This window comes from Myxocyprinus asiaticus, chromosome 25, assembly GCF_019703515.2.
Source record: "Myxocyprinus asiaticus isolate MX2 ecotype Aquarium Trade chromosome 25, UBuf_Myxa_2, whole genome shotgun sequence".
NCBI lineage: Eukaryota > Metazoa > Chordata > Actinopteri > Cypriniformes > Catostomidae > Myxocyprinus > Myxocyprinus asiaticus.
In genome coordinates, this window is record NC_059368.1 from 21574616 (window position 1) to 21599512 (window position 24897).

The window sequence follows — 24897 nt, forward strand, 5'->3', positions numbered from 1 at the left end:
CACTACCAGTCAAAAGTTTTGAAACACACTAAATTTTTTTCTTCACATTTTAGAATAATAGTAATGTCCTCAAAACTATGAAATAACATAAATGGAACTATGGGAATTATGTTGTGACTAAACAAAATCCAAAATAAATCCAAACTTGTAATATTTTAGCATCTTCAAAGTAGTCACCCTTTGCCTACAATTTGCAGACATGTACTCTTGACATTTTCTCAACCAACTTCTTGAGGTATCACCCTGGGATGCTTTTTAAACAGTATTGAAGGAGTTGCCATCTATGTTGGGCACTTATTGGCTGCTTTTCTTTATTATTTGGTCCAAGTCATCAATTTAAAAAACATTTTTTTTTATTTTTATTAAATTTGAGTTTTATAATGAAATGAATTAATATGGTGGCACAATTATATTTTTGTCTACAAAACTCATTTCAAACATTTAAGCATACGCCTTCAGATCAAAAGATTTTTAAGATCATGAGAAACATTTCAGTCAAGTGTTTCAAAACTTTTGACCGGTAGTCTGTGTGTGTGTGTGTGTGTGTGTGTATATATGTGTGTGTGTGTGTATATATATATATATATATATATATATATAAAAAATCTGAAACCATACTAAATTTAAATATACTACAATGTTGTCACAACATTATACAAAGGCATCAGGTACTTAAGAATACTTATTTATTCCATTAATATGAATACATAAACATTCCAAAATGGTGACATTTTTTGCATGATTGAAACATGTTAGCAAAATACAGTACAAGAAGCATGATGCGGGGTTTTCTTTTTAATATATTTATATCTATATACAGTTTAGATTCTGTACAATTCTTAAGATAGTGAAACCATCAGTCATATTACAGTGGTGGGTCTACTGATGCATTTAAAGTCAATGTACTTCCAGAGGACAAAATGGACAGTCCAGAACAAAACAACTATTCTATATGCACAGCACACAATGAAGTCGTAATAGTGTGAATGGCTCAGTATATTGTGAAATATTCTACTAGTGGTGCAGTAATTGCAATCCCTTCCCTTGTACATCTGCATGGGTCTTGGATGCTTCAGACAATTTTCAATGAAAGCCAAAAATGTCACAATTGAAGGTTCAATCCCCAAAACCGCCATGGCATAGTCCATTTGTCAAACAGACTTCACGCTGATCTATTCAAGTAATGTAGAATTGGGGCTATAGTGTTCTGTGTTTTGAATCAAGAGTACCTTGTATAATTCAGTTTAAGGGTCCATAGTGTTCCACTGCAGTATATCAGTAAGTTATTACTATTTACAGGGACTGTGTTAGTATTATATTGCAGGCATGGAAGAGATTATACTTGGCAATTGCAAGGTTGCTGACCCTTAATGTGATGGCAATTCCACTCAGTCGCAAGTAATAAAGCTACATTGTCAGGTATGGTTACCACATCCAATAAATAAATACATTCTATAGATGATACAGTTTACAGTACATACAGTACATTCCCTGAAATACATATATACACATGCTTGCTTGGACCATAGTTATCGATACATAAATGATATTACACTGTATAGATACCCATCAACTGAAATGAGTGCTTAAGAATAGTTCTAAACTCTCTTGACACATGAATCGGAAATAAAATAATGTAAGGCTTCTATCTGCTTTCACAAAACTCGAAACATGCATCTGTTGGACAGAATACAATGAGTTACTAAGTACAGCCCCATTGCTTTCAAATTTCAAACATTCTCACTATTAGAGACCTCACATCTGACACGTATGTGTAAACCAGAAAGTGAAAAATAGACGAGACAAAAACTGATAAATTAAACACTATAATTTAAAAAACAAAATAAAAATCAATATTTGGCACAAACTATATGAGGTCTACAAAATAAATAAATACAAATTATTCCAATGACCATTTTTTAAGAGAAAGTAACAAAATGTTCAGCATGTTAAAGGGGTCATATCATGAGAAATCCAATGTTCCTTGACATTTGAGATAAAAGCTTGATGTACAGTACTGTGCGAAAGTCTTAAGATGTTTCACAAAAGCTTTTGTCTTAAGATGGTTATTTATATTTTCAGCTTTAGTGTGTCAATAGGAAATATACATTTTAGTCACCCAAACATTACTTTTGCAAATAGAAAAGATTAGAATAGAAGAACAGGGAGCCCTGCAACAGATGGCATGTCCCCCACAAAGCCCCCCACTGAACATTGTGTCAGTCTGAGATTACACGAAGAGACAGAAGCAATTGAGACAGCCTAAATAGATAGAAGAACTGTGGTGAATTCTCCAAGAAGCTCGATACATCCTATCTGCCAACAACCAAGAAAAACTTTGTCCAGGTGTACCTAGGAGAATTGGGGCTGTTTTAAAGGCAAAGGTGGTCACACCGAATATTGATTTAGATTTTTTATGTTTACTGGACTTTGTATGACATTAATTGATAAATGAAAACTATTTATGGCATTATTTTTGAAGACATCCTCATTATGCAACATTTTTCACAAGTGCCTAAAACTTTTGCACAGTACTGTATATGAAAACATACTATTTTGCAGAACTCAAACTTCCTTCCCAGTCCAAAAAGAGCATTTATTGGAACTTATTGAAGCAGCTAAAAACAAGGAGGTCTGATATACTTGGAGCATTCCCATTCTCAACAGCATGCTGCCATCAGTGGTTCAAGGGCAATTAGTTTTGAAAACATGTTTTTTATGCCAATCAGTAAATACAATGTGATTTATAACACTTTATTACAAGAGAGCCGAAGCTAACCAGCCAAACCTCGACCCTCTGACAAAAAAAAACAACTAGTTCTGCTGTTCTTTCTGGCTGTGTTAAGCACATGCTGCTCTACATTTCCATTTGAAGGATCCCAATGTTAGAAAAGAGCGGCTGAAAATTTGGGAGATATTTTTTTTACTGAACATGACAGCAAACCCACATCCGGTGTATATAAGCACTGGAGCACTGCGCTGTTACTCATTTCATGCATGGGGGGGTGTTACTCAAGGCGCAGCCACAAATGGGGGTTTAGGTTGGTTGGTTATACTGTTTTGAAAAACTACTAACATTATAAATAAACCTAAAAAAAAAAAAACGTTTGATATGACCCCATTAATAATATTTAATGTTTTAAAAAAGACATGATGCTTTCAAGTAATCACAACCAATAATTCTGGTTTCAGCTTTCATCCCGCTACTTATCAAAATACCACTTGGAAAAAGGCTACAGTTCATCAGGCTTCAAACTTGATACCGGGTTAAAAGCTACTTGTAATATTTTTTAAACCAGCTGTCAAATTACCAACAACTCACACCATCAGTAACATATATGCATGTTTTTCTCTTTATTCGCTCATTTTGGTTGTGGTTTGCTCTCAAGACTTCCCGCTCTGACTCTGCTGCAGAGGCCTGAGCCATGATTCACCCGCAAGTCACTGATGCGAGGGGGCGGGGAGGCAGAACAGCTAATTGGTGACTGGCTGTGAGCACCCTCAAATCGGGAAGGGGAGGAGCTTAGTGAGCGCTGCAGGGAGGAGGCTGTGGTGCGTTGGTAACAAGAGGAGGAGCTGACAGCCAGGCCGCCTCGCTCCTGCATAAGCTGAGTGAGGTTGTCCAGGAGATCTGTATCACCAGTGCTGCTAGCACGAATGCAGTAGCGTCTCCGTCTGGTATAGAGAATAAAATCCATCATCACATCAATTATTCACTCATGCACTGTAAAAGCCAGAGGTTAATAGGTATGGGAATTGCAAGATGATTCTGGTTCTGATTTTCCCTAAGGATTTGGTTGCTTAACAATTACATTAATGACTCTTAGTGCTTTTGAGTAGGCACCAAATAACTGATCCTAATTATATTATACCATTTACTATATTTTGTAAATATGTATTCTAAACCCAAAACAAATACTATACTTTCAGGGTTCCCACCCTTTTGACCAATGAAAATCTTTTCCATGACCTTTTCAGGTGTTTGTGTTTCTGGATACTGATGTGTTCAAAATCATTTTGATAGTATTGTAACTGCTCTGACTGATTTAGTGAGTGATTAAGCCGTTTTAGATGATGATTTCATTTGCGAGTTATTTTGACTGATTCATTGACAAGAACTTGCTCATGAGTCATTCATTCATGAGTCAGAGTATTTTAGTTAAGTGTTCCATCTGCATCGGCATTAGAATGCAGACGTTAAAGAACCATTCAAATTAATTAAACCTGGTATTTTTCAATACTGAACCAGTTATGAATAACAATTGGTCCTCGATTCCCAAACCTAGAGGTAAGGCTTGGTTAGTTGTTTTCCATTTATGCTAACACATGACAATAAAGACACATCAATCAACTAACAAACAAAGACAACAACAATGTATTTGCTTCTCTTACCTGTTGTCGCCACCTGTACGAAGGGGCGGTTTGCCTGGTGGCGGCCGAGGAATAAGCATTGGCGGCCGAGCAGACAGCTGATCCGGCACTAGTGTGGGGCTTATGGGTCTTGGTATTTTACTCTTGCTTGAGAGAGGGCCTGAGGAGGAGGACAGAGAGAGAGGCTCCTCTCCCTGCCAGTCAGACCCTCGAGAGCCAGTAGGGAAGGTGAACTTGTCACGAAGCTGTGCAGAAGGGAAGTGCTCACAGGACAGCGAAAGAGATGGAGACAGTGGGGCTGGAAAACCCCTGCAGGTTGGAGAGTCTGGGTCACGGACTGGGATGCGACTGGCTCTGGGGGAGAGTTCACGAGGTGATGCCGGAGCTGCATCAACACTGAGTCCAGTCATCTCACCCTGGTTGGGTGTTATACAAGGTCCACCATCAGGACAGCCTGAGTCACTCTCCACATCTTTTTCAGAGGCTTTGACAGAGATAATGTTTCCGTCTGCAGGAAAAGAGCACTTATTGGGGCTTTTAGGGGGTGAATTAGCTTGCACATGATTGTGCCCTGCAGCACCTGATGGATTGTCAGGCTGAGAATTGTCTCCAGTCTTTTGCTGCAGCTGGACACACTGTTGCACTGCATTAGATGACTAAGGGAATAGTGACAAGAGACAGGACATTATTGATGGAGCTCTGCTGGAATAAACTGTTGCTTTGGCCAATCGGTTTTTCATAGTGCACCATCCTCTGTCTGGCCAAAATATGAGCTCTGGTGAAATGTATTCTATTCAGTCTCACTCTGTGTTCTATCAAACACATTAAACTGTTTAGTGCTGTCTTTGTTATAGAGTAATGGGCCAATTTTAGTCGCTGGCCAAAATCTACAACATAGTGCTGTAGCAGTAAAACCACAGCAATGCACCCATTTAAAATTGCTGCTTACTGCTACATTTTGAGACATGACAGTCCTTATACAATGAAACTGTTTCATCATGACAGACTCAAACTTGTAGGGTACCACATTTACACTGTGTCCTAACCAGACATGACATGTTGTTGATCGCTCGATTTCTGTTTTTGCAGGGTCATGCTGGGTAGCCCCACCCCTAGTAAAATCTGAAATCTCACTGGCCCAAAATCCAACTCAGTAGAACTACAGTATATATTATTCATCAAATATGTTCTGATCTGCTGTTTTTGTACAGTTTCGTTCAGCATTTTTGCTTTCAGTGTGGACAGACAGATTACATCTTGTCTGGTTAAGACACAGTGTTGCACTTATATTTAAATTAATTAAATGTATAATCCTTTGCAGACACTTTCTTACAAAATCAACAAGAAATACTTGTGATGTTGCAAAATGTACTTTAGAAGGTTGCATGATATACCCACCTGCTCAAGATGGTTCCTGCTGAGATGGACCATTGATGCAGGCTGGATTGTGGGCAGTCTCCTCAGTCCAGACAGCCCAGACAAGCCTGTTACGCCAGGCAAGCCTGGCAAGCGGGTAAAAGGAGGTCCAGTGTGGCAGATGCCTGCCTGGAATTCTCCTAAGCCACTCAGGCTGCTAGTGCGCTGAGGGAGGGGGTCGGACCAGGTGCGAGGGAGGGCGAGGGGGCTGGAGGAGCGTGGTGAGATCCCTGAGCGTTCCTCCTCATCAGGTTTAGAGCCAGCTGATCCGCTCCCACCCTCAAGCTCCACTAGGACCCACTCCTGTGAGTCGCCCTCTTGGGGGACTGGACTGAGGTTGACTGCAACATAACCACTGCTGGCTGCACCCTCCTCATCCTCCAAGGAGCCCTGCTCAACCCGGCAGACAGACCTGTCCTGTGGCAAGCATGGCCGCTGCTTCCCTAAACTAAAAAGACAGAAAAGCAACAGAAGAAGTGGTTATAATGTCACTAATACATCAACACAAACTATGGCACTTTTTCCAGGATTCATATCTGTTTTGACCAATGAATTTCTATGACTGCTCCATGACCCTTCCATTCTTTCATGATTACTGATAAGGGTTAATTAAATGTATATGTCAGGCACCAATCGTTGAAATTAATAGATTTAAATGAGTATTCTTGTGAGTGTAAAAATGTCTCCAATAAGGCCCTCAAATTACCAACTGATATAATGGCAAGTGGCAAGTTTTGCTCTACACAAGCACTCAAAAAGAGCAATATTTAGCCAATGAAAGAACTGGAATTTTTTTTTTTTTTAATAACATTTTAAAATTGTCCTAATTTCCAGGCCTGGAAACTACTATTCTAATACTCCTTGAAATGTCCAGGTTTTCCATGACCGTGGGAAGCTAGCTGAACATTTATTAGCAAGACTTATTAAGACTGTTTAATACTGACTAGGCCTCCAGAAAGCGTTCAATGGTGGGTTTAGGCTCAGGGGTTAGTCTCTTGTCCAGCCCCATGCTCTGGCTGTGGCGCATCCTTCTCAGTAGAGGAGCCACACGGTCAATGAGCAGGGTCTCTGAGCGCACACGTCTTGGAGATCCTTGGATGGAGCCACTGTTGGGGCTCTGGTTGCCCTCTTTGCTTTGCTCCTCCTCACTAGCCACCTGAATAAAGAAACACATATAAAGCTCATGACAAAGAACAGCTAAATACAACTGACATTACATACTATATATACAGCAGCAAAACATGCACCCCCTATTCTTTTGGTTTTAATGAGGACTTTTTGTTACTGTAATTTTAACACTTTGTTTTCACTGAATCTGAGCATATTTGAGCCAAACCCATGTCACATGATATATCATAGTCTAAGAGACATGATTTTGGTCATAACTTATTTTTGAAATTTTGAGAGTGTGTATGACCTGAAACATAAAAAAAAACATATTAGCAGTAAATTGTCTTTTTTTCTTGCACTCATTTTCTGTACCTTTCTGATTAGTGGCTGGACGTGATTGAGATTTCGGTCGTGGCTGTGCTCCATATCTTCCCACACATCCACTCCCTGTACAGGCTGGGTTGGGATGTGGGCGCAATTATCAGCCTCACTGAGGCGCTCACCCTGAAGAACATCCTCTGTGTTCTCACGTTGCAGATCCCCTGGGATCATAGAGGCATTGGCCATGCTGGATGGAATCAAACGTTTCTCAATTAATTAAGACCTCAAACAAACAGTTTCTACAGAGAATCAATATATCATAAATTCAAAGATGATTAATGCTTGTTGCTTCATAGACGTTGAATACCTACCCCAGGTATGCGGGTGTGAGGCGGGTCAGCTGCTGGGCTGTGGTTGCCAGGGTTCCAACATTAAGTGTGTCCTCTGAATCAGTCCTCTCCCAGTCATAAGGGTCATTTTCCACCACATTATAGCTCTTCATACTGTTGTCAAAGACTGACGTCAGGAGCTGAAACGAAAAGCGAGCAAGCCAATGAAGACATGGTGTCTACACTTACAAAAATCACTGTCAAGTCTCAGTGTTCATTACCTGATAATCTGGTTTAGTGTAGTAATCCAGATTGGAGATATGGTCCAGAAAAATGCTAAACTCAGCCGGGAGGTGCTTGAGCATAAGGCGATGGTCATATGTCTCCTTCATATTTCCGACCTGTTCCTGTATTAAGAGCAATGACCACTAAAGGTTAGTTCATTAAACAGACACACTACCATCAGCAAACCTTTTGTTCAAGGCAGGATACAGCAGGAGTAGTGCTTACTTTGTCCTTGACCTTTCTCCAGGGTAGCTGACCCACCATGAACTCCACAAGCATATAAAATAAAGACCAAAGGTCATCATGTCGACTCATTTCCTTTGAAATGAAACGGAGTAGATGTGCATTTTAGTGGAACATGAATGACTCTGATCAAGTGCGTTATAGATGCCTGTCCAACATGCTTAATTGGTTTGAGAATTGAGTGTTTGAAAAGAAAGATTACAAGGTACCTTATTCTTATGGGCATTAATTGAAGCATAACGGACAGTTCCTCTGAATCCTGCCACTGCACGTGGCTTTGGACAGTAAAGAGAACAGGCAGAGAGAAGTAAATACAAAGAAACAGATTAAGCAACACTATTATATGATGACAGCACACTTAAAGTGATGTTTCATAAACATAGCAATAAAATATATCGGATTACTCACTGGACGGACTTCTTGACATGAGTTTGTAAACTGGCGTGCCAAACCAAAATCAAGCATATAACAGGTTCGGCATGTACTTGTTAGACGGCCCATTGCAAAGTTGGACTGTTTGAAATAGAAAAGGTTTGATTTAGTGCTGTCAGTCTATTAAAATATCTAATCACGATTAACTTGATTTTTCATAGTTAATTGCAATTAATCGCAGAATGTGAAAGTGCTGAAATTTGATTAAATTTTTATGAAAGAAAACAAAACAATATGTAACATGTGTTCAAGGAACATATTCCAAACAAAGCCTTCCACAGTATAAAGACAGAAATGCACTAAAATAGCAACAATTTGAATTAGAGATTAACTAATTGAAAGAAATAGTCCCCATAGCTTGCATTTTCGTTAATGCAATGCGTATTAAATCTCTTAAAGGGTAGTTCACCCAAAAATTAAAATTCTCTCATCATTTACTCACCCTCATGTCATCCCAGATGTGTATGCCTTTCTTTCTTCAGCAGAACACAAAAGCAGACTTTTAGAAGAATATTTCAGCTCTGCAAGTCCATACTATGCAAGCGGATGGTGATCAGACCTTTGTAGCTCCAAATATCACATAAAGGAAAGATAGAAGTAATCCATAAGACTCCAGTGTTTAAATCCATATATTCAGATGCAATATAATAGGTGTGGGTGACAAACAGAACAATATTTATGTCCTTTTTTACTCTAAATATCTACTTTAAGATATGAAAGTGAATCTAAACAGGCACCACATGTGACTTTCAGATGAGAAAGTGGAGATTTAGAGTAAAAAAAGGACTTAAACTTATATCTGTTTCTCACCCACACCTATTATATTGCTTCTGAATATATGGATTTAACCACTGGAGTCGGATGGATTACTTCTATTTCCTTTAAGTGATTTTTGGAGCTACAAAGGTCTGATCACCATTCACTTGCATTGTTTGGACCTACAGAGCAGAGATATTTTTCTAAAAATCTTTGTTTGTGTTCTGCTGAAGAAAGATAGTCATACACATCTGGGATGGCATGAAGGTGAGTAAATGATTAGAGAATTTTCATTTTGGGGTGAACTATCCATTTAAACACCCATCCTCCACAATATTAATCTAGCAGCTGTGTCTATCCACTTTGAGAATGGAATGCACATGAATCACACAGAAATCACTGTTGTGTTTTTTTTTTTTTGGTGTGTACGTCAATTAAATTGACTCTGGACACACCGCAAAGTGTTCCGCCCTATTCCAGCCAGTATTCAGAACTCACAAGGAGATGTCGGAATCAGTAAATGCATTAATCGCAGTTAAGAAAATGTAACTTAATTTAAAATGTTTTGACAGCGGTAGTTTGATTTAAAGGTTATCCTTTACTTTATAGATGCTCTGTTATCAAATGAATAATAGCCTAAGTTAAAAGTGCTTTTAGGCCAGGGGCTATTTGTTCAAGTGTAGAATTCTGTCTCTCATCAACAGAGCACTCTTACTGGTTTGATGTCTCTATGCAAGAAGCCCACTGAGTGGATGCTCTCGATGGCTTCTAAGATTTGTCGGCCCAGCCTGAGTGTGGTGGAGAAGCTGAATGTGCCGTGGGCCATGGTGCGCCGAAGGTCTGCCAAGTTTCTTCCCTGCAATTCAATTCAATGTCATAGAACAAATAACATCAGGTGACTGAGATCAGGGTAGTTGTGTTTTTATGACTTGAGAGTGGTCATTCTCCATAAATTCAGAATATAAAATAAAGAATCGAATGACTCACCTGAAGCTCCATGACCACATAGTTGAAGCGGTCATTGCGTCCACAGCCGACAAAGCGACAAACATGGTCTTTACCTTCAGAATGAGTCAACATCCACAACAGAAATTGGTAAATGGTAAACAAATCTAATGAAATGTTTCCAATAATATCCTTACTAGAGTAGCACATTGTACAAAATGCTCCTGGTAAGATTATGACTAATATAGAATCGTTAGAAATATCTAATAAGTATTGTGTATTTTTCTTATAGTGTCATGTCATATTAGTTGAAACCACTAATCAATCACAATTTGATGAAAGAAGTCATTCATTTAAAGGGATAGTTCACACAAAAATGAAAATTCTCTCATCGTTTACTCACACTCATGATATTCCAGGTGTGTATGACTTTCTTTCTTCACCAGAACACATTTAAAGAAAAATAGAAAAATATCTTAGCTCAGTAGGTCCTTAAAATGCAAGTCCGACATTTGAAGCTCCAAAAAGAACAGACAGTCAGCATAAATGTCATTCATATGTCTCCAATGGTTAAATTGATGTCTTCTAAAGCAATACGATAATTTTGGTGCTAAAAAATTAAAATTTAAGTACTTTTTAACTATAATCAGACGCTTCCGTAAGCTTCACGAGATCGCTGAGTTCACGTGGTCTCTCGTGTTGCGTATTCACGTTCCCATGTTAAGGACGTAATCTCAAATTCTTCAGTCAGTTGAGACATCCACTATAAGCACACAAACCACCATTGTGAGTAAACAAACATACAAATACAGATCTAGACCAAAACCAACAAAGTTTCTGAACAGTGTTCCTTCTACACAGTTGTAAACAGCGCTGCTCTTCCGGGTGTGTCGCACGTGCATCAGTTCTCACATGAACATGCTAACATGATTACGTCACATGCGCATACTGCTGCTGACCGGAAGGAATGCTTTTTTTTTTTGGGCATTCCAAATTGGGAGTAAAAAAAAAAGAAAAAAAAGGTACTTAAGTATTGATCTTTTTTGCACCAATTCAATCATGTCGCTTTAGAAGACATTAATTTAACTACTGGAGTAATATCGATGTCGTTTATGATGACTGTTCTTTTTGGAGCTTCACAAAAGAAAATTCTCTCATCATTTACTCACCCTCTTGACTTTCTTCACTAGAACACATTTGAAGAAAATAAGAAAAATATCTTTGCTCAGTAGGTCCTTAAAATGCAAGTGGATGGTGATCCGATTTTTGAAGCTCCAAAAGCTTTTTTAAGCGACATGATTGAATTGGTGCAAAAAAGATCAATACTTAAGTACCTTTTTTTTTTTTTCTCCCAATTTGGAATGCCCGATTCCCAATGCGCTCTAAGTCCTTGTGGTCGCGTAGTGATTCGCCTCAGTCCGGGTGGCGGAGGACGAATCCCAGTCGCCTCCGCGTCTGAGACTGTCGACCTGCGCATCTTATCACGTGGCTTGTTGAGCGTGTTGCCACAGAGACATAGCGCGTGTGGAGGCTTCACGCCATCCACCGCGGCAACCACGCCCAACTCACCACGTGCCCCACCGAGAACGAGCCACATTATAGCAATCACGAGGAAGTTACCCCATGTGACTCTACCCTCCCTAGCAACCGGGCCAATTTGGTTGCTTAGGAGACCTGGCTGGAGTCACTCAGCACACCCTGGGATTCGAACTAGCGAACTCCAGGGATGGTAGCCAGCATATTTTACCACTGAGCTACCCGGTAAACTTCACGAGAAGGTGGAGTTCAAGCGGTCTCTCATGTGACATATTCACATTGCCATGATACGGACATAATCTCACGTTCTCCACTTGGTTGAGACCTCCAGGATAAGCACAGAAACACACCATTGTGAGTAAAGAAACAGATAATAACAGATCTAAACCAAAACCAATCAAGCTACTGTACAGCATTCCTCCTCACTTGTAAACAGCGCCGCTCTTCCGGCTGTGACGCACGTGTCTCAGTTCTCACGTGTTGCCAATGCGATTACTTCACACGTGTGTACCGCTGCAGAACAGAAGCATGATTTAGAGTTTAAAAAAGTACTTAAATATCTATCTTTTTCAAACCAAAAGCAATCGTGTCACTTTAGAAGACATCAATATAACAGCTGGAGTCATTTAGATTATGTTTATGCTGACTGTCTGTGATTTTTGGAGCTTCAAAAATCAGATCACCATTCACTTGCATTATAATGACCTACTGAGCTAAGATATTTTTCTAATTTTCTTCAAATGTGTTCTGGTGAAGAAAGAAAGTCATACACACCTGGGATATCATTAGGGTCTGTAAATAATGAGAGAATTTTCCTTTTTGGGTGAACTATCCCATTAAGATCTGTATCTTAACTGTTTGTTCATCCTTACCCTGAAGCCTTTTCAGAACCGCTACCTCCATCTTCAGGACCTGTTTGGGTTGTTGGGCAGACTCTACTTTGAGAGCCACATTCACCAGGTTGACCTGGTCCAGGACTTCATAGATCTCACCAAAACCACCACCACCAATCTTTTTCAACTGTACAGCAAAGAAAACTTGAAATGAATGACAAAGAAATTCTGATTTATAAACTAAACGGTTGTTCTCCTAAGGCGTCTTTACATTTCATAATTAAGTTTCATATTAAAAAGTAAAACTTCATATTTTCATTTGTTTCATATTTCTTTATTTATACATTTATATTTAAAACATTAATATCATAACATTATTTATGCAATTGTAATTGCTGTGTTCTTATGCCTGCTCTGATCAGCATGTGTAAATCCAACTTCAGATGCGGCTTCTGTGCCACCTGTTACACCTTGCAATTTAAAGGTCGCTCTGTACTTCAAAAGACTGCTTTCAAACTTCTTTGGAGCACAGATGATACATGACAGTTCTATTTTTGCATGAAATGATGGCTTTGCAAAAAAATGTCCAGGTAAAACCATTTTTGTCATGAAATAAAATACTATCTTGTGACTATATGTCAGCATGCTGTATACTTTTTCTTGATGGTGTCAGCATTACTTGACTCACCTGCAATGTATCAGTTAAAAGTGTATCAGTGTATCAGTTGAGCTAAAAACAAATCTCCTTGTCTAAGTGAACATTTACATAAATTAAGCTGACAACCATCAGTACATTTCCATGAATCTAACCATGATTATTTTAATACACTGACATCCATGTCCTGATCTTTCAACCCTAAGAGTGCATCTTCTCAGGTAGCTTAATTGGAAAGGATTCTTAAACATAAGGAGCTCACCACTCTCCATCGCTCCCGGACCATGCTCCCGACGGCTAGGATATCGGACTGCTCCCCTGTTCCACTCATCCTGATGCTCAAGAGTGGACTGAGCACACTCAAAGATGCTCTACACCTCACATCAGTTTGCTCGGTCCCTCACTGATAATCAGAGTAATATCAGCAAAACAGGTCTGTTTAAAAAACTGTGGATTTGATTAAAACAGACATGAGAGGTTCTAGATAGGTTTGTAGATATCAGGGAGATTGCCTCACCTATAATGGCTGCAAGCAGAACTTACTGAACATGCTTTAATGCTTAAAACATGACAAATATCATAATGACAAAAACATTGTACTGGCTGCATCCATAAACGGAAGTGGCTCATCTGTAAAGGCAGCCAAAACTACATGAATCTGACCTGTACTGAGGATGTCCTCTGAACAGAATAAGCAAGATCTGTAAAATAACCTGTCCTGGTTCTTTTTGACTGTTACTGCTAGGGTGCAGAGCAAAACTGATGGAGCTAAATACAGTCAAATCCTTGAGGAACTGGCTTACTGTAAGCCTGAAAAAGAGCAAATTCACCTTATCTCCAAGACAGTGACTCCAACATAATATCTAAATCTACAACACACACACACACACACACAAAACTAATCCTAGCCTGAGATCATTTTATACAGGTGCATCTCAATAAATTAGAATGTCGTGGAAAAGTTCATTTATTTCAGTAATTCAACTCAAATTGTGAAACTCGTGTATTAAATAAATTCAATGCACACAGACTGAAGTAGTTTAAGTCTTTGGTTCTTTTAATTGTGATGATTTTGGCTCACATTTAACAAAAACCCACCAATTCACTAGCTCAAAAAATTAGAATATGGTGACATGCCAATCAGCTAATCAACTCAAAACACCTGCAAAGGTTTCCTGAGCCTTCAAAATGGTCTCTCAGTTTGGTTCACTAGGCTACACAATCATGGGGAAGACTGCTGATCTGACAGTTGTCCAGAAGACAATCATTGACACCCTTCACAAGGAGGGTAAGCCACAAACATTCATTGCCAAAGAAGCTGGCTGTTCACAGAGTGCTGTATCCAAGCATGTTAACAGAAAGTTGAGTGGAAGGAAAAAGTGTGGAAGAAAAAGGTGCACAACCAACCGAGAGAACCGCAGCCTTATGATTGTCAAGCAAAATCGATTCAAGAATTTGGGTGAACTTCACAAGGAATGGACTGAGGCTGGGGTCAAGGCATCAAGAGCCACAACACACAGACATGTCAAGGAATTTGGCTACAGTTGTCGTATTCCTCTTGTTAAGCCACTCCTGAACCACAGACAACGTCAGAGGCGTCTTACCTGGGCTAAGGAGAAGAAGAACTGGACTGTTGCCCAGTGGTCCAAAGTCCTCTTTTCAGATGAGAGCAAGTTTTGTATTTCATTTGGAAACCAAGGTCCTAGAGTCTGGAGGAAGGGTGGAGAAGCTCATAGCCCAAGTTGCTTGAAGTCCAGTGTTAAGTTTCCACAGTCTGTGATGATTTGGGGTGCAATTTCATCTGCTGGTGTTGGTCCATGGTTTTCAAAAAACACAAGTCACTGCACCCGTTTACCAAGAAATTTTGGAGCACTTCATGCTTCCTTCTGCTGAACAGCTTTTTAAATATGCTGATTTCATTTTCCAGCAGGATTTGGCACCTGCCCACACTGCCAAAAGCACCAAAAGTTGGTTAAATGACCATGGTGTTGGTGTGCTTGACTGGCCAGCAAACTCACCAGACCTGAACCCCATAGAGAATCTATGGGGTATTGTCAAGAGGAAAATGAGAAACAAGAGACCAAAAAATGCAGATGAGCTGAAGGCCACTGTCAAAGAAACCTGGGCTTCCATACCACCTCAGCAGTGCCACAAACTGATCACCTCCATGCCACGCCGAATTGAGGCAGTAATTAAAGCAAAAGGAGCCCCTACCAAGTATTGAGTACATATACAGTAAATGAACATACTTTCCAGAAGGCCAGCAATTCACTAAAAATGTTTTTTTTTTATTGGTCTTATGATGTATTCTAATTTTTTGAGATAGTGAATTGGTGGGTTTTTGTTAAATGTGAGCCAAAATCATCACAATTAAAAGAACCAAAGACTTAAACTACTTCAGTCTGTGTGCACTGAATTTATTTAATACACGAGTTTCACAATTTGAGTTGAATTACTGAAATAAATGAACTTTTCCACGACATTCTAATTTATTGAGATGCACCTGTATGTGTGTTTAATTGAATGTTAGAAAACCTCTGCTCGAGGAACATATAAAATCATTTAGGCTATAATGTGCAATTTTGCTAAGAGGGTAAACATTGCAGCCCAAATGCAAAAATATGGAAATTGTCAAAAGTGAATGATTGCAATTACTGACATTTTTGACACACACCTAAAATTATTTTAGTAATGCATATAGATGCTCAGTAAAAAAATAAATAAAAAAAACTATTATTAAATAGTTTAAAATGTAACTAAATTGATCATTTATAAACCTTAGCCGTGCCTCGTCTTTGGCTCAGTCAGTAATAATGCTGCACAGATTTAATTCATTTAAAAGGCTTTCATCTACGGCTTTAATCCTAAAATCTGTATTAAACTAACACTATTATCAGGTTTTTCCACTGGTCTGGCTGGCAGAACTGATCATAAATTGCATGTTAGTCTAAAACCAACTGCCATAACAGCTTCATGCAACACTGTTCATGTTTGAATGGAGATGGCAGCAGCTCGCCTATCGTATGTCTTTATTAACTGCCTATATTACTGGTGTTCATGTTATTTTACGCTAACATCCACAAGCTATGTTGCAATCCGCAGCTGTATTGTACATCTTGATCGTGGGATTCTGTCCTTTCCGCATCGCGATATACAGAGGGAGGCATAGGACACATACTAGCTAAAGCTAAAGCATCAGCCAGACCGGACTACTCAACAAAACAACGATTACGCGCCAGCTAATTAGCCAAACTGCATATCAGCCCTGCAGCAGACATTTTCTGTAACATACGGTCGCCAGGTAACTATTAAACAGTGGTAACGCAATGTTTTGACAGCTGTAAAACTGCGGATTATCTGGATTCAGGTGACCGGAGTGTACATTACCTCTCTCTGCAACGGTAGTCCATTCAGTTTCCAAAGACTTTAAAACATTCGCTTTCAGTTCTGCAGGTCATGCTGATACAAAACGATGGACATAATAATCCCATACCGTTTGAGACACAATACAGTGACTAAAGTACACGTTGTGTCTCACTTTTCTCTCAGCAGTAGTAGCGGCGGCTGAGCGAGCATCCCGATCTGTGACGTCACAAGCGCCCGAATGGTTTTGATACCAAACATTGATTTGAACAATAATAATAATAATAATAATAATGTAATATTACAAATACAAATAAAATAAAAAAAACATGCTCAAAATATTATTTTAATTAGTCGTATTGATTGCGGAGTCTGTTTCAGACTTTGCATTGGGATGTTCTGCCTATACAGAGTGTAAGTTCATTTCTATGGTGTTTTACATGTATTGTTTTGTAGTGCTGAACTGTAAATACATATAAATGTAAAGTCAAGCTCAAAGTATAAAAAAAAAAAATTGCAACAGTATCAATATTTTGGTCACATATCTTCCTTGTGGTATTACACAGGTCAATAATTCAAAGTTAAAGAGGGAAAAAAAAAAATGTGTGCAGCCAGAACCAGGCAAAGTGTTTCTTACACATGTATAAGATGTGTGACACAGGCATTACATGTAATTAATCCCCACAAATCGCTAACATCAATAACAAGTCTTAATACCGACAAACAAATGTTTCTAAAGAGAATGTGAGAGGAATTTATACACTTATAAATGGGGACAAATTTGTCAAATGATTCCTCAATGAAATTCAGAGAACATCAATGGCCAAAACATAAAAAAATGGCCAACTAATTAAAATCTTATGCTGTTTTTTTTGTGATTAAGATTCTTTGTAGCAAAGAAAAAATATTTATAATGACACACAATTATAACTTTCACGTTCTCAAAAGCTAAATGTACAATTACAGCTCTCCCAAATTTAACAGCACTTTCTTATCAGTGCATAGCACCCGATTCACAGATGATTAAAAATATTACTCAATTAAAATGATTGGTAAAATAAGAGGAGATGTGCTCTAACAGCACATTACATTGGCAAAAAGCTAATTGCTTTGAATCTGAAACCTCTAAAAACAGCATTAAAAAACATTTGTTAAAATATTGAGTTTCAATACAATTATTTAAAAAAAAAAAAAATTCCATCCCTTCCTAAAAGTAATGCTTTGCATATAAAACTATTTTAAAATCTAAGCATTACTGCACTATTTACAGTTATGAGAGAAAAAAAAAATAGTTTGCAAAAAAACAAAAAACAAATTAGTGATGAGGTCAGGGGTGTGGCTCCCAGCTGAGTGTTGTTTCAGACTCTTAAAACAAAACTAAAATGTGATGCTCCCTTGCCGCAATCTCCATCTCTTATCTGATTTTGACAGAGATTACGACTACAAATCAATCCTTATTTTCATACAGGTACTCACCTATTCATTCATTTCAGTTCTGTGCGTAAAATGGAAATAATTGTTAAAACAAAGCGAATGCCTGAACACTCCACACATACAAGAGCACGGCATTGCTAGCAGCATTTTGTTCAAAGTCTAAGTTTAGCTCTCCTGTGCTGCTTTTTCCTCGCCAAGCAGTCTCTCTCTTTCGGGAGCATCTCCCTCTTCTGCTCTCTGCTCTCCAGAGCAGCAGGGCAGTTTGGCTATCAAAGGCTTGTGGAGTCCATTGTACAGCGCTGTACCCACGAGTAGGATTATGAAGCCCAGGATCTGTAGGCCATGGAATACCTCCCAACCCAGTGCCAAACTCACAACCCAGATGACTAAAGTACGCAGACTGTCAAGCACCATGCGAGTGGTGGCACTTATCTCCTTGGTGACGCTGATGCCCGCAAAGTTAAAGAAGGCGATGCTAACGGTGTTGCCCAGCAGTGCCAGGAAGATGAGAGGCTTGTGGCCGATTTGACAGAAAGCATCCAGTGCGTCCTCAAGGACCTGTCGTGGGTTATCTGCAAAACTGCCCACATAGATGTAGAACATCGGGATGAGGAGGATTGATAGGATGACAAATCCAAAAAGGCCTGAGAGAGAGAGAGAAGAAAACTAAGCCGCTGGAAAAAGACTCAAAGTACTAGTGTTTGACTATTATGGATTTTTTAATGGACAATGCTAAAATCTAAAAATATGATAATAAAAATACCATAGTTTAACCACTGTATTTGTAAAGTGGCATAACTTAGATCTTTCGGGGGACAGTGCAAAGAAACTGGCCATTTTTCTTCACCCCTTGGGCCCGTAGTAATTTCTATGGTTTCTTTTGGTTGACCGTTGCGGGACCCCTTTCAACCCGGGCCCTAGGGCGGCTGCCCACCCTACCCTCCACAAGATTAGCCATGGTTAGTCTATAGTAAAACCATGGTTACTATATGGATGCATTAAACTGTATTAAAACCATGGTTTCCACCAAAAAACTATGGTTACTACAGCCTACAATATTATCATAGTAAAACCATGGTTTCTGCCAAAAAACATGGAACTGCCATAATAACTACTATAGTAAAGCCTTGGTTTTACTACAGTGACCATAGTTAAACTATGTTATTTGTATAGTAAAACCATTACAACAAAATTATGATTTTAATTACCATAGTTTTCGTTTTCCTGTAATATTTCTATGGTTTCATGAAATATGGTTTACTAAGGTTATAAAATATAATGGTAAAACATGGTTACTGTAGCAAAACGAGGGAATGCAAAACTATTCCGAGGGAACACAAACTCTGTCCTCTTAGGGGCGCAGTATGTTTTGGAACCAACACTATGCGAAATGACAACTGTTAATTGGCCAATCAGGCGCAGTTATCAGACAAAATGGCCAATTATCAGCAGATTAATCAGCCTGGCCAATCACTAGTAACTACACTGTAATGATCAAATTTGGGTGTAAGCCAGTCAACCATCAGTTCCCATCTATATCATTTGATCTTGTCACAGATTTCATTCATTTAACAGTTAGCATTTTTCACCAAATTTGTTCATTGTTTTTTTGTAATCTTATGTTGCCTTGTGTTTACTTTTCTCTTGATGCACTTTTAATGAGTACATAACTATCAGAAATCAGCTTATTCCCCAAAAAATAAAAAATAAATAACCATTGAGTTATTCTCTGGTTTTGACATCAAAACATAAACAGAAATGCGCACAATGGATAAGTCGTGCAACAACACAACTGAAAACAAAAGAAGCAAGTAGTTTTGTGCGCAGAGCGCCAATAGGAAGTCGTGTAGTTTGCGCTTGGCTTATTCAGGCGTTATTTATATGACCTCACACATTCTCAAGTTATTAAACATAATCGGTGTAAGATTGTGCATGCAAAAGTCTGTAAACATTATGACACAATTGTTATGTAACATCAATATATTTGGATCAAACATGGTCAAAAACATTTACCCTCAGTCCCAACAGCTTTTAGAGGATGCACATTGTGTTTGTAAACAAACTTCTCCTCCAGGACCATCTGGACTGCAACAATAATCTGTGCCATGATGATCAAAAGGTCCCCTATGAGGGAAAGATCAAAAACAAATCAGTGCAACAGTCTTTTGAGATAATGCTGTTAAAAACAATCAAGAAAAAAGAATAAACAACAATTCACATCTGTGATGATGGGATTTTCTGATTAAACCTTGTCTTAAACCTGCATTATTCTTAGACCGAGTGCCTTCTCCAGTTATCTCCCCAAAGCCTACCTTGGAATAATCAGTCACTCTGGATGATTACAAATAATTCTGCAGAACATTACCTGTGATAACCTCACTGAGTTTATGAGTGTCATCTCCATGGCGGCTCACAAAATCAGCCAGTCCAACCACCACCAGCCCAAAGATAGTAACTATGATCCCAACCCACTGGCTGGGCTTCAGTCGTCGTCCTAAGAAAGCTACAGACAGCAGTCCAGTGAAGATGATTACAGCTCCTCGCAGCATCTGGAAACTGGAGGCGCTGGTCATGTTCAGAGCTAAAGACATGAAGAGGATGGAAATTATAAAAAGTGGTTCTATTTCTATGTAAGTCAATCTATCAATAAGACTGGGTATTTTTAGTTATTTTAAGACTAAACTTGTTTATGCATTTTCTAAGATAAGGTTAGATAAATGTAACTCTACATTGGCCATTTTAAGCAAATAGAGGTTAAGGAACTAAAGACTATCAAGAAAACATAATATGTAAATATAACCTTACTCTGTGAAGGGGGGCACTTACTCACCAACATACATGATGGATGTTCCGATCATGTCACAAAGCGCAGGGGGAAGGAAAAGAAAGGGATTGAAACTCTGGCCTGGATCCATGGTGGGCTCAGGTTTGCGTCGATCATGACAAAGGAGTATGTAGAACACCACCAGGCAGGACAGCTCACCCAAAAACATTCCCACAGCCTGGATGGGAGAGAGGGGTAGTGAAAAAGAGAGCAAGAAAAAAAAAAACACAGTAAAGGAGAGTAAACAAAGATGATATGCAAGAGTATGTAGAAAAAGTAACAGAAAGGGGAAAAAGTGAACTAGGGTGAGTCAAAACCAGTTCTCACTTTGCTAAAACATAGAAATCGACATACTCTCAGTTCTCTGTTTCTTAGAATGGCTGACAAAAATGTGCTGAGAAGGAAGTTTGAATGGTATATTGTTGTCTTGGTAAGAACATATGAAGATAGTTACCTGTACAAAGGGGTGGGAGAAGTTGTGCTTTGGGGCGCCATGACATCCGGGTGCAGAGAACAAATCAGCCCATCTGTAAAGTGAAGAGTCAGATAACTGTCATTATTGGTAATGTGATGTTATATATTTTAAACTGCTTTCTCCTTTCCTAGCTTAATATGCATAGACAATTTAGCAGAGATAAGCCAAAACACTATGGCGCTATCAAAACACTGATCTGTTTGTTTGAGCATCCCGACAAGCCGCCACAGCAACATTGGAGCAACCGATTGTGTGAGGTTGAATCGAAACAATGGGGACAAGTGTGTTTTCAGAAAACCTGTTCGCAAACGGTCATTCATTTGCAATGGCCCCTTTTTAAAGTATAGGGTTTTGGAAGCGGAAGTAAATGATTGCAGGGTAAACTTTGATAGCGGTGAATGGGAGACCACGGCAAATATAATTGTTGCTTACCCTTTTGCTCCAACATAAAAAAACAAAACAAAAAAACACTATTATTACATTTCCACAACTTTCCAAATGAAGAAAAAAAATATAGAGCGGTGGATTACTACCGTCAGAAGAAAGAAGACAGCAAATTTACTGTCACTCACTCAGCAGCTGTCTTAGAAACCTCACCGCATCTGTGGTAACTCGTTTTTCAAAACTAATTCCAGGGTAATATAATACAAAGTATAATGTAATTTACACAAAATAATTAAAAAATTACATATACATTTTTTTGCTGGATTGCTGGATGATGCTAAACAAGGCACAAATGCGACATCACAGTCTGTACACACTACACATTAAATAACTATACTGTATTGATTATCTTTTCCATCTGGTAGTCACTCCAAGTTTAATAAGTAACTATACACAATAATTCAATTTTTACAACCATGTAATGTAAAAAGTTATGACTGACATAATGCATGATGCCAAAAAGACTTTGATATTCCCCTCTGGAGTTTTAGGATTATCCCATTAAAGGATTATTATCAATTTAACACTTGTGCGTCCTTCGGGACATTTTTATCTTTTTCATTTTTGTTTTTAGATCACTTTGTCTGTGTTAAAGCCAATGGCATAAATTTTGCCAAAGGTGTGTATTTTTGGAGGAATTTTGATATTTCAACCTCAGTTCCTATAATACATCTATAATACACCGTGTACACAAAATAGTTACACTCAGGGCCTTCAGGACAAAAATGTCCCCATTGAAACGTCAATATTTGATCCCTGTGCCATTAAAGCATAAAATCATGAATTCTGTGATATTATGCTTTCATTCCGGAGCCCTGCCTTCAAAATTTAAATGTTTAATATTTTCCACCAGATGGTGCCATTTTTCTCATGTTTAGCCTATGGAGCAAATACATGCTTTTTTCCTATTTTCTGTTTGTTATATTATAGAGTACTGCAGGCCAATTAAATAAATGATGCAGCTAAAATTGTGTGGGTGTGTTTTGTATGTGTGTATTGAGAAATTTGTGTGTGTGTAAAAAACAACAGTGACATAATATAAACAAACTGGCATTTAAAGGGTTAAAATCCTGAAAATTAATGAATATTTGGTAGTTATGATCAGGACTGGTGTTGGTTAAAAAAATAAACTCATTGAAAGTGGAAAATAATATTAATATATAATATTATTATGGCAGTTTTTTGACGCTGACATTTCTGTCCTCTTAGGACCTCTGAGTAACTTTTTTTTATTGACGCACAAGGGTTAAAGTAATTGTTATATGAGCACAAAATGCATGTACATATTTCTCTGATGAAACAAATGTCTTGTCCAGGTTTGATAAAAATCAAAAAGTGTAACAACACGGATGCATCAGCATCAGTGTCAGATGTTTTAGCAGATAGAGTGTGAAGTATCCAATATCTGTTTCGATGAAACATCAAGCTTCGCTTTTAGACATGAAGAGAATGAAGTTAAACATCAAATTACATCGTATTTGTAACAGTGATATTCTTGACCCAATGGACATAGGGATAACCCAACACTTACGAATACCCAATTTAATGAAAAACACGTATGATGCGATTGTAAAGGGACTGACTAATGGTCACAAGAGTTTGGGTGGCAGAATTGCTGATAGTGCACGATCAGCATGTCACGACACGTCGGGTAATCACAGCTGCACGTGAGTCATCTTATCTTATCAAAATGTGTGATTTCTTTCAGCCTCGTAACTTAATCCGTGTTGATCAAATGCATCCAAATTACTGAAAGAAACTAAATCTTGCGATCTCCTTTCTTTGATCTCTCTCTCTCTCTCTCTCTCTCTCTCTCTCTCTCTCGATTTTTGAATCCATTTTCTTAAATTGACCCATTCAGATGTATTAGGCAAAAATATTAGGCCCGTCTTCGCAAAATAACGCAACAGTGTAGAATTTTCTAAAGGACGACAAGAAAACCGCTTGAAATACACTTGTCTGCTATGTTTATAACGGCAAAGGTTGGGTCAAGTAAATGTAAACAATCACCGAGTCTTCTACTTACTTCGCTGATAATGTGTTAAGAGAGCCTGTGGTGAGCATCAGACCGGCGAGAAAGAGCTGATATTTTGTCCAAGCCATGGTGAGTGTGGGACTGAGTGATCGCGAGCATCAGACAGTCCAGATGTCCTGAGTTTTGTCTCTCTCACTGATGATGACTACAGTTAATTATCTGAACAAGACAGGTCGTTCTCATTCGCCTGTATGCCAATCACATGACAGCGATCGATCATGTGACACATCAGCTGACGTGTTTCCGTAGATGTGCGCAGATCTACTTCCTTAAAGAATATACCCCTTTAAATATTATTTAATTAAATTATATTATATATATATATATTTTTTAATAATATTTAATCAAATGCATATGCATTTTAATCAAATGCATTATGCATTTTATATATATATATATATATATATATATATATATATATATATATATATATATATATATATATATATGTACACATACACTGATCAGCCACAACATTAAAACTACCTGCCTAATATTGTGTAGGGTCCCCTCGTGCCGCCAAAACAGCACCAACCCGCATCTCAGAATATCATTCTGAGAATGATATTCTTCTCACTACAATTGTACAGAGTGGTCATCTGAGTTACTGTAGACTTTGTCAGTTTGAACCAGTCTGGCCATTCTCTGTTAGCCTCTCTCATCAACAAGGCATTTCTGTCCACAGAACTGCTGCTCACTGGATGTTTTTTATTTTTGGCACCATTCTGAGTAAATTCTAGAGACTGTTGTGTGTGAAAATCCCAGGAGATCAGCAGTTACAGAAATACTCAAACCAGCCCGTTTGGCACCAACAATCATCCATGCGATTATCTAATCAGCCAATCATGTGGCAGCAGTGCATAAAATCATGCAGATATGGGTCAGGAGCTTTAGTTAATGTTCACATCAACCATCAGAATGGGGAAAAATTTTGATCTCAGTGATTTGGACCATGGCATGATTGTTGGTGCCTTATTAAATCTACTGTTGATTGAAAACAATTTTTTATCCAACACATGTGGCTTTGTTTTACAAAGGTTGCAATGCACATAGAACTTTCTACCTCAACTTTCTTTTTCATTGTCTTGGT

At 38.5% G+C, this 24897-nt stretch overlaps 2 protein-coding genes across 2 annotated transcripts; both read right to left on the bottom strand.

The window, feature by feature from the left end:
* Positions 1 to 121: 121 nt before the first annotated feature.
* Positions 122 to 16813, bottom strand: ttbk2b (tau tubulin kinase 2b). The gene is made up of 15 exons (XM_051655030.1): positions 16620 to 16813; positions 13495 to 13635; positions 12617 to 12764; positions 10251 to 10324; positions 9979 to 10119; positions 8484 to 8588; positions 8285 to 8350; positions 8058 to 8150; positions 7829 to 7954; positions 7590 to 7747; positions 7270 to 7465; positions 6732 to 6943; positions 5770 to 6235; positions 4393 to 5027; positions 122 to 3675 (listed from the first exon to the last, which is right to left on the bottom strand). The coding sequence occupies exons 2-15, from the start codon at positions 13561 to 13563 to the stop codon at positions 3363 to 3365; spliced, it is 2802 nt and encodes a 933-aa protein (XP_051510990.1). The 5' UTR covers positions 13564 to 13635; positions 16620 to 16813; the 3' UTR covers positions 122 to 3362.
* A 112-nt stretch (positions 16814 to 16925) lies between these two features.
* slc35f6 (solute carrier family 35 member F6) lies at positions 16926 to 24008 on the bottom strand. The gene is made up of 6 exons (XM_051655033.1): positions 23799 to 24008; positions 21308 to 21380; positions 20860 to 21031; positions 20395 to 20610; positions 20043 to 20153; positions 16926 to 18673 (listed from the first exon to the last, which is right to left on the bottom strand). Exons 1-6 carry the CDS (start codon positions 23873 to 23875, stop codon positions 18195 to 18197), a joined length of 1128 nt encoding a protein of 375 aa, XP_051510993.1. The 5' UTR covers positions 23876 to 24008; the 3' UTR covers positions 16926 to 18194.
* Between the last annotated feature and the right edge of the window lie 889 nt (positions 24009 to 24897).

Excerpts from the sequence above, each read along its gene's own strand:
- ttbk2b (XM_051655030.1), bottom strand. The coding sequence starts at position 13,563 with ATGAGTGGAACAGGGGAGCAGTCCGATATCCTAGCCGTCGGGAGCATG. Across the intron at positions 8,589-9,978 it reads TGCATAGAGACATCAAACCA|TCCAACTTTGCAATGGGCCG; the intron begins GTAAGAGTGCTC and ends TATTTCAAACAG. Across the intron at positions 7,748-7,828 it reads ACACTAAACCAGATTATCAG|CTCCTGACGTCAGTCTTTGA; the intron begins GTAATGAACACT and ends TTTTCGTTTCAG.
- slc35f6 (XM_051655033.1), bottom strand. The coding sequence starts at position 23,875 with ATGGCTTGGACAAAATATCAGCTCTTTCTCGCCGGTCTGATGCTCACC. Across the intron at positions 20,611-20,859 it reads AACATCCATCATGTATGTTG|CTCTGAACATGACCAGCGCC; the intron begins GTGAGTAAGTGC and ends TCATGTCTTTAG. Across the intron at positions 18,674-20,042 it reads AAAAGCTGTTGGGACTGAGG|GCCTTTTTGGATTTGTCATC; the intron begins GTAAATGTTTTT and ends TCTCTCTCTCAG.